The 13,897-nt window shown below is 37.2% G+C and overlaps 1 protein-coding gene across 2 annotated transcripts in view; it reads left to right on the forward strand.

Moving 5' to 3' along the window:
- Positions 1-13,897, forward strand: part of LRIG3 (leucine rich repeats and immunoglobulin like domains 3) — a 43,127-nt gene that overhangs the window by 12,446 nt on the left and 16,784 nt on the right. For both annotated transcript variants that reach the window (XM_048301625.1, XM_048301626.1), the window contains exons 4-9: positions 8,277-8,411; positions 9,046-9,189; positions 11,101-11,244; positions 11,564-11,707; positions 12,134-12,277; positions 13,545-13,625. In XM_048301625.1, the coding sequence (XP_048157582.1) occupies positions 8,277-8,411; positions 9,046-9,189; positions 11,101-11,244; positions 11,564-11,707; positions 12,134-12,277; positions 13,545-13,625 (792 nt within the window). The remainder of the gene's footprint in view (positions 1-8,276; positions 8,412-9,045; positions 9,190-11,100; positions 11,245-11,563; positions 11,708-12,133; positions 12,278-13,544; positions 13,626-13,897) is intronic.

The following is a 13,897-nucleotide window of genomic DNA, read 5'->3' on the forward strand; positions in this document are numbered from 1 at the left end:
TCGGAAAATGTTAACTACTTTTAATGTTACTAGTGCTTTGTAAGGAGACAGTGATTTGCAAATTCAGCGATGTTATTTAAAATTTTGTTTAAGGATATGCAGTTTAGATAAGAAACCCATGCTACTTTTACTTGCAGAATTTTTAAAAATACATAATTGTAGACACCATCCAACATCATCAGTACACCGTATCCTTGAGTACTGTGGAAAATGGAAGGTAGCAGCAACTATGAAGAGATGGAACAGCTTTGAGTATTAAAGTACCCTGCTTTTCCAGCTAGAATTTTTTGTTCTTATCAACACATACGTGTAGAGCTAATATTGAAACCCCCATGTTTCTCATTACCCACATCCCGGATATGTAATGTAGTAATCCACTTGCAGTTAGTAGGGACGAGAAAAGCTGTACATGCCCAAGTCTTCAGTGGGTATAATGAAATTCTAACATTAGAGTAGTTTTCAACAATGGAGTGTTTTAAATAAACTTGTAATTTTACATTTTATTGAATAGGAGATATTTTATTTAAAGGCACTTGTGTATATGGTGTAGGTGATTTAAATTATGTTGTAAGGACTGATCATGTTAGTCTAAAACACAAACAAAATATTTGTTCTTAGTAAAGCCAGAGATGAAAATGCAAAAGTCGTGGTGTGGAAGTTAAAGGGAGTATGGATGGTTCACAGTTCAGGAATGTTTTTCAAGTCTTACATTAATGTGTGCTTTATATTAGGTTCCTGCTTCACTTTTTTTTTAGAATGCGAAATCTTCTGTTTATAAGAGGCATAATGAAAATGTAAGGTAGTAGAGGTTTTTCTCTGCTCTGCTGGGGGAACCCTCCAGCTCTGTCCAGGAAGCATTTAAGGCAGTGACCATTCACTTTTGAATTCTGAGATAGCTAAAAGTGCTGCCAAAATTCAGGCAGTTTTTTGGAATGTGTCCACGTGTTTGTTAGATGATGAACAGAATCCACAAGCCACTTTTCTGAAGGTTTTCTACAGCCTTTGGTTTGTAATGTCTTTCTGTCAATATGTGCTGAATATAAATTCACTGACGTTGAATACATGTCTTGTATCCTGGATGTTTAAAATGAGCAAAAAGTATTAGCAGAGAAGGTCAGAAGATAAAAACAGGACAAAAAAACTGTCAAGTAGCCAGTCCTAGGTGACTGCACAGGTCACAAGTTTTTCTAGTACAAAAAACTGTTTCAACCTTATGTGTAGCTTTCTGATCAGCCGCCACAAAATTAGTGTGATTACTTATCTTTTTGCACAAACATAGTTACAGCAGAAAAGTGGCAATTAATCCCTTCTACTACTGAGAAGGGATTTTTTTTTTTTTTAGTATTGTGTGTCCCTTTCTGTTTAAAATGTGGAAAAGTGTATTTATGTATGTTGTGTGATAATGGGCATCCCAGATCAGGGTTCAGATAGTCGTACTGAGAAATAAAATCCAACTAATTGAAGCAAACATGCAAAATAAATTACGTATTTGTCCCAGCTGACAGTTTGTAAATAAGAGTGATAGTTTGCACTTCGTGGCAGTAACTTAAACCCCTGTGAAGGGCCTTCAGTAAAGACAGAAGGGTTTTTTTTTTTCGTAATCCATGTGTTCAAGATTGTTTGGAATAGGGGTAGGTATGAGAAATTTGCCTCCTTGTCATCTCACAGGGGTCTGGGAGTGAAATCTGTGTGTAAAATCCAGGAGAACACTGTCTCGGTATGCATTTAGAAAGATGTTTAGATGAAACTCCTGAAAATGAAAGCTTACATTCAGTAGGAGTGGATGCCTTTCCCTCCTGTGCTTGCCAGAGAAAGTGGTATTGTTTGTTTATAAAGCTAGCATGCTAAACTGAAGTCTGGATCCCAGTATTAAGAAAACGCTGGTCAAATATTTTACATCCTTGTCATCTCTTCAGCTACCACTTTATTATGGGAAGGATTAAGATTTGGATGCTGCCTGGAAGAGTTTGTTTTGAAGAAGGAGTGAAAGAAAGGATAGAGGAAGGCCAGACTGGGCTTCAGGCATAAGGCTACTTGGAGAATGTCCCAAAAATGAGAGTGGTGGTAAACCATGTGTGACTTGGTCTGAAGTTGTGAGCAAAAAGCTAGAGCGAGGAACTTACTGGAATTAGTTCTTGCAGTCTTTCACATTTGGTGTGGAGACTTAAGAGGAAATAAATGAAAGAATCTGAAAAGGAACCTGACTTACTCAGACTTGCAGACATGGAAACTCAGTTTTTATGGCAGCAATTTAGGCTGAATGATGGGAAAGAGAAGTATGTAGAAACCCAGAGTTTCTTGTAGCAAAAATTTAAAGAGTGAGAGCCTAGATTAATGCTTTTGCAATGAGAGTGGAAAAGAATGCAAACTTTGATCTATTTGCAGTGGATAAATCTGTCATGATTTTCTGATCACAGTGGTAAAGGAAAAGGTGAATTAAAAAAAGTAGTAATGGACTACAAAAACAGAGAACACTGTTCTGATGTGACAGAATGGAAGAGTGGTAGGAATTTTACAGAGGAGTAGGGCATACGATATGGAAGAGAAGTGAGAATGAAATTAAGAGGTCAGGCAAAAGCGTTTGGATTATGTTTTAGAGAATTGGTGGTGGTGATTGCAGTAGAGCAGTGAAATCACTGGGGCCTTCAGTGAAAGAAGTGGATGGGAGAACATTCCTCACCTTGTATTGAAGTTAGGGATACATCTAAAAGGGTGTGCAGTCTAAACTGGCTGGACTTTGGTCTGCACCCTCTAAAAGGAGCGGCTGCTCTGTAACAATAAAGGATAGGTGTTTTTACCTAGGAACTCTATACATTAGATTAGAAAAATGATTTATAGTACTGGAGGGCACTATGGTGGGTTTAATCTAAGTCATATTTAAAGTTTTCCAAGATTTTAGCATTAACTGTCACAGAGCACACCAAGTCTGCACTGGGCTATTATTCCTGCAGTCAGCTCTTGCCGAAATAGTTATGCCTGCATTGCTTTTGTTTACAGTTGTTAAAATAAAGGGATGAACTTACACATTCACTTGTCTATCACATGCTAAGTAACTTGTGATTATTTTGGAAAAGCCAGAAAACTGAATTGGAAACAGACATCAGGGTATTAAGAAGTGAGTTTGGAAGGAAAGCTTAATTAGTTGCATATTGGTACTGTGACTGGAATCAGAAGAGAATTGTTATGGAAGTATCATGTGTTTGAAAGTTTGGATTTGCCTCTTTCTTTTTGATGATGAAGACATATCTGATCACTGAGTTGTTTCAGTCTGTATCTTTCTCTTCCCCCTTTGCCAGTTTATGTTTGATTTGGGAATCAATAAAGCTTTGGTTTCAAGTTTTGGACAGGGTATCAGTAGCCTACAGAGTTCTGAGTTTTCATTTTCTATTTGATGCCTATATACCATAAAAAACACAAAATATAAAAGCAGAGTCTTTCTGACATCTGGCTTGAAAGAGGAATGAAGGCATGGATCATGGAATGAAGGAGACCTTCAAAAGAAAGAACAGCTGCTTGCCGCAAGGAACACAAGAAGCTTGTGTGTTAAAGAGTCATCAGACTTGTAAACCTACCAGTAGAACTGGAAGTGAGCCAGAATCTGGGCTCCATTTCTGCTAACTTTGTCTTGGAGACAAACAGTTTCACTTGTAATATTTCTGTGACTAACACTTGCAAATATTTTAAAAAACCCCCAGACTTCCTTAATTCAGTCCAGTTGGGTGTCTTAATGGTGAGAAGAGCATGTAGTCCCATTCACATCAGAGACTGCTTTTTTTTTTCAGGGTAGTGTTCAGCTTAAAACCACAATTTCAGTATTTTAAATGATGTAATTGTTCATTGCAATATGTTTCAGTAGTCAAATGAGTAGAAATTGAAGAAAAAAAGGACATTTTTGATGTTCTGGAAGTAGTAGTTACTGAGGCTCTTCTGATAAGTATTCCTTAAAGTTGTCTAGCTTTATCCTAAAAGCCACAAGGTATGTATCTTCCAGCACTTCCAATTACAGTCTTGATCCTTTGTATGTAGTATAATGTGTTTTTTCTTTTTGCTTCAGTTTTCTTCCACATAGCATGTTTACATCATTGTTCCCAAAGGAGTTTGGGAGGGGAGGAGGGGGAGTGCAAGAAAGAATATGCCAGCTATATGAATATGATGCCAGCTGGTGAGTGACAGCAAGAACAGGTGAAAAACCCAGAAAAATTTAAAAGGAGGCTGTGAGTTGTAGTGGCACGCAGTGGAGACCACCCAGAACATGCCCAGATGTGGACAGTCATGTTGGTTTTGCAAGGACTCTGATACGGCTGCCTCCAAGAGAGCTCTAATCTGGAATCCGTGCAAACACAAGATGGTCAGACCAGGCATCCATCAATTTCCATGTCTCAGCCTCAGCACTGGTTAGAAAGGTACATCTAGTCCTAGCAAAATGTGGTTTTTTTCTCTTCATGTATCCACTTATTTTCCATCAGGAGATTCCACTATGGTTTAATTTGCCTGTTTGTGATTCAGATTATTCTGCCTCTCAGGGCTTAGTTGAGGAACAGGAGGTACTGTATTAGTTCACATACACACATATGTTAAGATAGTTACTTTACATCTGACAGGTATGCAGAACAGGCTGCATGGACTGTTCTCCAAAATTGTCTTTTACTTTTTTTTTTTTACTTGGTTTTTACTTGTTTTTTTTTTTTTACTTTACTTTTACTTGTTTTTTACCAGGTTGCTCCACCTCCAGGCTCCTACACATACTCCTTGTCAGGATAGTAGGGTGAGATCCAACTAAGAAGTTTTCAAAACACTGCTCATCAGGATATAGCTGGAAGAAAAAGTTATGCTGAAAGTGCAGGAGTCTTTTTTTTTTTTGTGCTGAGCTTTCAAAGAGAAACAAAAGATAGGAATTCAGGTTTTAATCTGTTCTTGCCTTGGATTTTCCATGTTACAGTGTGCTTGATGAGTTCCAACTCATCAGGACCATGAAGCTTACATGGATATTTTTCTTCGGTAGAAAACATTTCATACTGACAATCTTTATCAAGAGACAGTATGACTATCTCAGATCTTTAAAAACTGGTGTGGGGGCAATGTTTGAGCACTTAAGAGCTTTTACATCTGAAAGGTGTTAATTAGACCCTCAGCAAAATGGATGCAGAAGTTTCTGTGCTGCTTTGTATTTCCCCAGAGTAAGGAAAGGACAAGTCAGTATGTCAGATGTATGGTAGCTGTTTACATGGAATGAAGCTTAAGATCAGGATTGATAGGGCTGTTACAGGATTTCTGGCCTACCTGGTGTGTTTAAAGTCATGAATGTTGAAAGGGAAGGCTAAGGTTTCTCATACACATAATGAAAAACTGGTATTCTCTGTTAAGCTGGTATTCACACAGGCTTATGTAAAAGTAATTAAATCAGGCTGTATGCATTCATGGTCATTGGTTTGTGGGGTTTTTTGCTGCAAGTCAGGGTGTAGGCACTCAAATTGCAAAAGGCATGTTCAAATTCACGTAGATATTTTTGGTGGTTTTATCTGCATTCCTTGGTGTTCCTGCTGCTTTAGCTGTAACAGGAGAAGTTGTAAGGAAGCTGCAGCATGTTGCTGTTCCTTCCACATGAAGAAATTGTTATCAAATTGCTGCAGATTTGTTTCTGGGAGAGCTTGATGTGCTGGTTTTCTTGTTGCATGGGATCTCTATTTCTCTCATCTCCCCTTGAAGGTTTGTGAAAGTAAACCAATGGGGTGTATGCAGCTCCTTTTGTCTGTAGCAGCATCTCACAGGAAAGGTTTTCTTTTGGGTTTTCTTACCCCCACCCTCCTCTCAGTGAAAAAACTTTCATGTCATTGTACCCACACACATACTGTTTGGTTCTGTCTTGACAATTAAGATAGGCTTGTGTTTTCAAGCATGTCCTTCTTGACTAATTTTGATGGTGATTTGGCAGTTATGAGAAAGATGATACATTGTTTTTTCCAATTTGCTTAAGTGATGAAGAAATACCAAATTAGAGTTGAACTTTCTCATTTTAAATAAAGTTGGGTCTTAAACTGTTTGGATATCTTCAGTGCTGAGTAATCTTCCAGGTGTGAATTACTACGCTTACATTCTTTTGAAAAGAAACTGGACTAGGGTGTTGGAGCAATAGGGAGTGAACCGTTCAGCTGTTCTGCAGCTGAGTAACTTCTACAAATATGATTAAGCAGGAAGGTGCAGTGAGGGCTGGTTTTTGATTGTGAGATGGACTAGGACTGCAATGTGTAGTGCAGTTTCAGTGAGCAAAAGAAGTTGTTCATCACTCCTCAATATGGCCTTACCATCTCCAAAAAAAGAAAAATGTTCCTGAAACAAACAAGCTCTGGGTTTTTTGTTTGTTTGGGGGTTTTTTTTTTTGTTGTTGTTGTTGTTGTTGTAACCTGGTCTGTGTCAGGTAATTTGCCAGCTGGTTTAAGTGCTACTCTGAAGACTGTGTAAGAGTTTTATTTGGTTCCATTAGGTCCAACTAAACTTTGTAATACAGGGGCTATTATCCTGCCAGTTGTGAGGAATTTCTGTTTTATGGAGCAGTGCTGACACAAAGACAGTACTGTGCAAGCCGTCTTATAACTGAACACTTTCACACTGCAATTTAGGAGGCGTGCAGTTCAGGAAATTGCTGGCTTGTGCTGGAGCACACTTTTACTGCAAGGAAAATTTTATTCGTCACTCAAGTAATTGGCAGTTTTAATACCTTGTTAGTAATTACCTTATAAACAAAGTAATGCATAAATGCAAGGCTCTATGACCTGTTATCTAACTCACATTATTATTTGGCTGGTGGAATTGATGCATGGTGGTGGTGTTTGTTGTTGTTTTTTATTAAAGTAATTTGTTTCCATTTGTTATAAATACTTTTAGCTAAGAGTTAAAAAATGCAGTGTACCTCTACCAGACAGCCTAAGGAATGAAACATGATACAAGCTCAGCGTTGGAGAGGCTGCAGGATCACTTACCCATTCCCACACGTGGTCAGAAAGCCGATTAATCTCACTTCTGGTTCAGTTTGTGAGTTGGGACATTTTTGTCTAGAGCAGTAGTTCCCCCACATCCCTTGAATACATGAGGGTTGTCCATGCTACCCTAATGTTTGGCTTACTGTTTGATCCAGAGCAAATACTTCCAGTAAAGGTAAACACCTTCCAGAATTAATATTCTTGTTGATAGTTTTACTAAAATTGCATTTGCCTCCAATCTCTAGGATCTGGGGAAAGCTCCTAAATTTTGGTAATTCATTAGACAAGGTACAGAATGTACCACAGCTAGAACTGACTTGAACTTACCAAGGTAACAAGAATAATTTCAGGTTACATTTAATTGGTCATGATCTGCTTTCACCTATGTACTGGTAGCCCCAAACGAATAACCCTATTAATGTTGCTGATGTTCATGTATGATTCTGTACATTTTGCTGCTGAGATGGGAAAAACTTCTAGGTTGCTGGGTATGAACATGAAATAGAGTCTCTGGAAAAAGTTCATGTCCTTGAAAGTGAAAAAAGAGGTGTTCCTTATAGCAGACTATGATACCCACGTCTTCAGATTGTTGCGTTTTGTTGTGGAATTGGGTGTGATGCTGAGCTGAAGTTTGACCAGACATGAAGTCCAAAACTCCTGTAATGACCTCTAATATGCAGAATTTTTGTTCTTTGCCAACTCAGTAGAAGAATCTGTAGGTTGAAATACTAGGTCTAATTCCACAATTAGAGAATGTTTTTCAGAGGGGGTGCACTGTCATCCATGTTTTATAATCCAGCTCTATTTTTTTTCCTGGAAACTCAGTTGGACTTTCATGCCAAGGGAGTTTTCAAAAAAACCCAAAACACTGTATTTAGCTGCTATGATATTAATTTGCTTAAAATAGGAAACAGCTCTAACCTTATTTCATTGCAATACTGTGACATACTGTTCCGTGCAAGTACCAGATATTTCTACTGTTCAGAAACAGATGATTATAGAGGTTTACATCTCTTTTTAACAGTCATGAAGTGCAGTAATTTTATCATATTGCATTTTTTTCATAGTTTCCTGGGATTATATTTTAAGAAATACTAATGAACGTTTATTTAAACTATTCCAATTTGTGATTTTGGAAATTTTTAATGTTATGCATAAAGAACATACTTTATTGGTTTTCTGTAACTCAAAGTTATTTTCAAGTAGGGGAATTAGGAACTAACTTTTGCCAGAGTTGTGTAGTTAAGATGTGCTTACTCTGGAAATGACAGTCTTTTCCCTACTGCCCTTAAATTTCAGGACCAGTAACAAGATCGCCAGCATTTTGTCTGAACATCTGAAGCCATTTCAGAGTCTGGAAACTTTGGACTTGAGCAACAACAATATATCTGAGCTAAAAATGTCATCATTTCCACCATTACAGCTCAAGTATCTGTAAGTAAAAATTAATTTTTTTTTCCTTCTTTCAGGTTACTTTGAAAAATCTTCTTTGATAATTTAGATTCGCAGCTGTTTATTAAGGTACTAAATCTTCTTTTAGTTAGAATGACATTAAATATGCCTACTTTCACCTGTCTAGTTTAAGATAAGCTGCTAACTTGAATACATGAGTTGTTACAATGAGATGTTTTAATTCATTAAAAAAGGCTAAGGCCATTATTTTGAGATGAAACAAATAGACGTGTCTCTTGAGAGAAATAATTATGCAATAAAATGAATTTAAGTTCCCCATGGATAGGCTAGTTTGTAGTTATATGGAGTTTGGTAGACTTCTTGTGAATACACTTCAGTTCTTGTTCAGGAATATTGCAATGCCAGATATACTCACTGATAAAACAGTAACAGGATTGCCACATTATCTTCTTCCATTATCGCACTCTGGCAGAATAGAGTAAAATGGTGGGGGTGAAATACTATTTGACTATAGAATTAGCTGTCAAGAGCTCTAATTAATATAAAATTCCATTTATAGATGAGTAAGCACCACAAGAGCTTTGTGTTTCACTACTTGTTGTTAAGAATTTATTAAATAGCTGTAAATTTGACCTTCTAGACATTGTTTCAACAGGTATATTAACAGTAACCGAATAACCTCTATGGAGCCTGGTACCTTTGACAATTTGTCTACCACACTTAAAGTACTGAAACTGAACAGGAACAAAATTTCAGCAATTCCTCAAAAGATGTTTAAACTGTCCCATCTGCAGCACCTGTAAGTGTAACCTACAATTGACTAATTGTTTTCAGGTTTTCCAAAGCACTGGCAGTGCTTGAACTTTAGCCTTTAATTTAACCAGAGGCAGAGTGAGACAGACAGAGAAAACATATTACTACAACCCTTACTAACTGCAGCGTTGTACTGAACAAAACTAGTCTTATATGTTGGTGAGATGTGAACAGTCTTTGTGTTTAAAATTGTGTTCGCCTTTTAAAAGTTTAAAAAGAAAAAAAGGCTGGAAAAGGGGTAGTAGCAATATTTCTGTAAAAAAGCATCAGGAAAATAGTAAGTAAAGTAAACCTATATAGTTCACTGCAGCAGTCATTTACTTACTTTGTGCTTTCACAGTGAAGTGAAGGAAATTAATTTGCTTTCACATGGCATGACAATAAGCAATATGCTTGAATAAATGGACCTTCAGCTTTACCGATGGAGTGCTGTCCATAAAGGTTTTACTGAATAAATAATAAAGTTATATGAAAGAGACTGTGGGATTTTTTTGTTGTTGTTGGAAAGCTTAGAAAGTGCAGAAAATGGACAAGAGAATGGATTGCACTTTGTCAAATCCTGGATAATTATTTTCCATATCAGATAGTCAGGAGTTAAAAATGACAGAGTCTCTTAGGTTAACCTTGAAAGTGATAGGTTATAAGAACACCAAAATGTTAGGGTTCTTGACACTTCTGGAAACAGTGATTGTGTTTCTTCTGTATACAAATGCAGGAAGGGTTTAATCAGGCCTCAGTAGAAGAGTATGAGAACAGTCCTGCAGAGCTCGGGATTTGTTAATGATCTTGGTAGACTTTCTGATCTTAAATTCACCTTAAATTTTGGATGTTGGTTATATTCTTGCCTAAAAATGTTCCCTTTGTTCATAGTTGGTATGCTGACTGAGTTATGTTAGGTAGTTCATTTGCAAGAAAGGCAAAAAATTTGTGTTATCACCTGAAAGTATTCAGAGAGGAGTGGGGAAGAAATAAAGCCTGTTCTTATTGAATGTTCTTCACTTTTTATTCATATTTAAACACACGATGAGAAGTAGGGTTCTCCCTCAGGTCTGTTATCAGGTAGGTTTTGTGTCAGACTGCCATAGAGGAAAGGTGAGTTCTTTCGGGACTGACACCCTGAAAAATAATGATGGTATAACTATGGGGAAAGGATTATTTAGACCTTTACTTTGCATGGGGCAGTAAGTTTTGGAAGGAGAGGATTCCTCTTAGTTTGGTAGATCTAAGACTTCCTTGAGGGGGCAGATGATCACTCATCTTTTGGTAGTATTGTCTAATCCTGTCACTGCGTCTTGCCCTCCAGCTCCCTCACAGGATACACATTGCTCCCAGTTTCTGACTGCAGAGGGTGAGTGTAGTGGCAGAAGGGTGTGTGCCAGGACCACTTGAGAAAAGAGGGAAGGCACTATGTGTAACTGGTTGTGGAGGAGGGAGAGATACATGTAATGAGTGCTTGGCTACAGGTACAGGAAGAGGTCACCCAGGATACTCAATTTTGTCTAGTTATCACAACTAAAATTTTAACTTTTTCTTGACTGATTATTGATTGCAATTACAGTCCAACCTTAACAGCTCTACTGCTGGATAAACACCAGGAACTTGCTTTCAGTTTTGAATTAGCGAACAGGATTAACCATGACATTCTAGGTCTGCAGGGATTCTTTTAAGACTGAAAGTCAAGGAACTACCAAGTACTTGTCCTCAGTATCAGAAAGGCACAAAGGTATTAACATGGTTGAACATAATGTGTTAAAATAAAATGTTTGATTTTTATTACTTTTTGTCTCTGTTTTATGTGCAAGAAAAGTGTTTAAATAGTTTTTTCCAGAGAGGGAAGAAAGGTTGTTGGCACATAGGTAAAATTACTGTGCTGTAACTGTAAATTTTATTGATGCAGGGAGCTGAATCGCAACAAAATCAAAAAAATAGATGGACTTACTTTCCAAGGACTTCCTGCTTTGAAATCATTAAAACTGCAGAGAAATGGGGTTATGAGGCTCATGGATGGTGCTTTCTGGGGTTTGACCAACATGGAAGTCTTGTAAGTATCAAACTTGCTGGTAGGTTCTGCTGATAACATATTAAGTAGATTTGCACAAAATTAATAGAATTGCTTGGTAAAATTTTAAGGCGTTTTTGAATTAAAATGTTGTGGTGTGGTCTGAAAAGCAGCAAGCAGTCATTAGTGAATGTGTAGAGCAGCACATTTTAAATGCATACAGTTCTAAATTTAAATAGAGGCTCCAGCTAGCTAGCAGTATTGTGAGATGTGTGTTGTCCAGATGTGGACCTGTGGCATAGCAATGCATGCTGCTGAGTTTCTGAACCTTATGTCTTTTTCTGTTTGAATGTGTTTGTAGGCAGCTGGACCATAACAACTTAACAGAGGTAACCAAAGGCTGGCTTTATGGCTTACTGATGCTGCATCAACTCCATCTCAGCCAAAATGCCATCAGCAGGATCAGCCCTGATGCCTGGGAGTTTTGCCAAAAACTCAGTGAGCTGTGAGTACCTTTATTCTCTTCCAGTTTCAAAAGCCGGGCACATGCCAAAACATGAGTTTCTGACCACTGATTTGTGAATTTTTCATAGCAAAGTTTCCAAGGTGACAACAACTTTACTGTATTAGACAGTTATGTCTTGTTGAAAGAAGTTGAAGTTAACTGTGATGGCTTTATTTCACTGTAGCAGTTGTACTAAAGCTGTAACACAGTCATTTTCAAATGAAGGAAATTATTTCTGCAGTAATTTGTGAATTGTTCGAAACAGTGCAAAATGCTGTGTGGTCAGAAATGATGTAGTAGGTTTGTGTGATAATCACAAGGGGAAAAATTGTGCTCCCCCCTGAAAATTTATGTGGGTTGAACTGAGTTAAATTAGCACTTCAGCATGAACATTAAAATGCTTTTTTCCCCCCCTTAAATTTGCAGAGATTTGACATTCAATCAATTAGCAAGGTTAGATGATTCAAGCTTCATTGGTTTAAGCGTGCTGGTTGGACTGTACATTGGAAACAACAAAGTAAATTACATTGCTGATTGTGCCTTCAAGGGACTTTCCGGTCTACAGATTCTGTAAGTTGACAAACTCAATTTGTAACGTAAAAAACCTTAAGAAAAATCCTGTGTTTATAGGTTCTTTTTTTTCCTTTTGAAATAGACAAGAATGTTCTGTTAACTTCCCCTGATCAGTGTATGATTTTGGTACAGTAGGATTTCTTTTCAGAATAGTTGGGGAAGGGACTCTTTTGTTAAGGCTGTGCACAGTGTTGATGGTAACTGTGATACAAACTTTCAGTAGCATTATTGTGGGAGAGGCATATCTCTGCTTGAAGGCAGCAAGCAGAGCACTGCTACCCACAGTTTTGGGGATCTGGATCATAGTTGTGTCCTAATTAAATCATTTTCCCTCATGGTAGAAGTAAGAAGACGAAACTCATTGTCATGACTGGACAATTGCTTTAAGCATTTGAGAATGTTTTGAAATAGTGTTTCTTAAAGGAAGGGAAAGAACAAAGTAAACTAATCTAAATATATTTCACTTCATTAAAACCTTCCTTCCCACTGCATACCACTGACCCATCTGTCAGCCAGATGAGCACAACGATTGCCTTTCCCTCTAGGCTTTATTTTCAGGGGTTTGCTCACATACTCACACTTAGGGCATCCAGGAAAGATGCAGATTAGAGGGGTGTACACTATGTTTTTTAAGAATACAGAGAGTTGGAGATCATAAAGAGAGGAAGTTAGAAAATTGCAAGGTGTTTAGGAATTAAGTGTTAGGCTTTTCCTCATAGATTTTTCTTTCTCCTCCAGCCCTACCCTGTTGATTCTTTGCTGACAGACCATTATGTACACAAATCTCTAATCTCTTTATGCTTCACAGATAATTAAGCAGGTATTTGGGGATATTAAAATGATTCTCTGGGTGTTAATATTATGGACGTAAAAAGACATGACGGTGTTTCATTTCAAAGGGATGACAGTTGATCCTTTCTCTTCCTGCGATGCACCTTCTCTTAAGATAGTCCTGTATCTGAATACCTTTGAAGGGGTATGTGGGTTTATTTGCTCACAGTTCTAAAAATTATTGAGTTTGTGATCTTTTTAATTATCAAAAAGTACTAATAATCTTCAGAGTCTCTCGGAAAAAATTGAAATTATAAAGTTAATCAGGAAAAGCTTTTCTTAAAAAACCCACAAAAACCATCTAAACAAAAATCCAACCTAACAGAAAGCTGTTTTAGAATTTTTTTTAAAATAATACATGCTGTTGAAGAAGTATGTACCTTGTTCTTTTTAATAGTTTTTGTGGTTTGATTTCCCCTCCCCTCTTAAACAGGGATCTGAAAAACAATGAAATATCATGGACTATTGAAGATATGAATGGTGCTTTCTCTGGCTTAGATAAACTTAGGAAGCTGTGAGTATTGCTGCAATATTTGTATTATCATCATGCCTTAAAAAAATTAGCTTATTATGTGTCTTTCAAGGGACAAGCCCAACACTTAAGGATATTAAATTTTCCACAGCAGAGATGATTTTTTTCTTCCTTACCACTTTATTCTCTATAACCTGTTCCTTTTCAGTAAAAGAAATTCCAGATTTTCCAAGTCAAACTAATCTGAAATATTTTAAGTATTATTAATATTTATGGACATATTTATCAAAGAGTGAGGTTTTCCATAGCAAGGA

This window comes from Corvus hawaiiensis, chromosome 4 (genome assembly GCF_020740725.1).
Source record: "Corvus hawaiiensis isolate bCorHaw1 chromosome 4, bCorHaw1.pri.cur, whole genome shotgun sequence".
NCBI classification, from domain to species: Eukaryota; Metazoa; Chordata; class Aves; order Passeriformes; family Corvidae; genus Corvus; species Corvus hawaiiensis.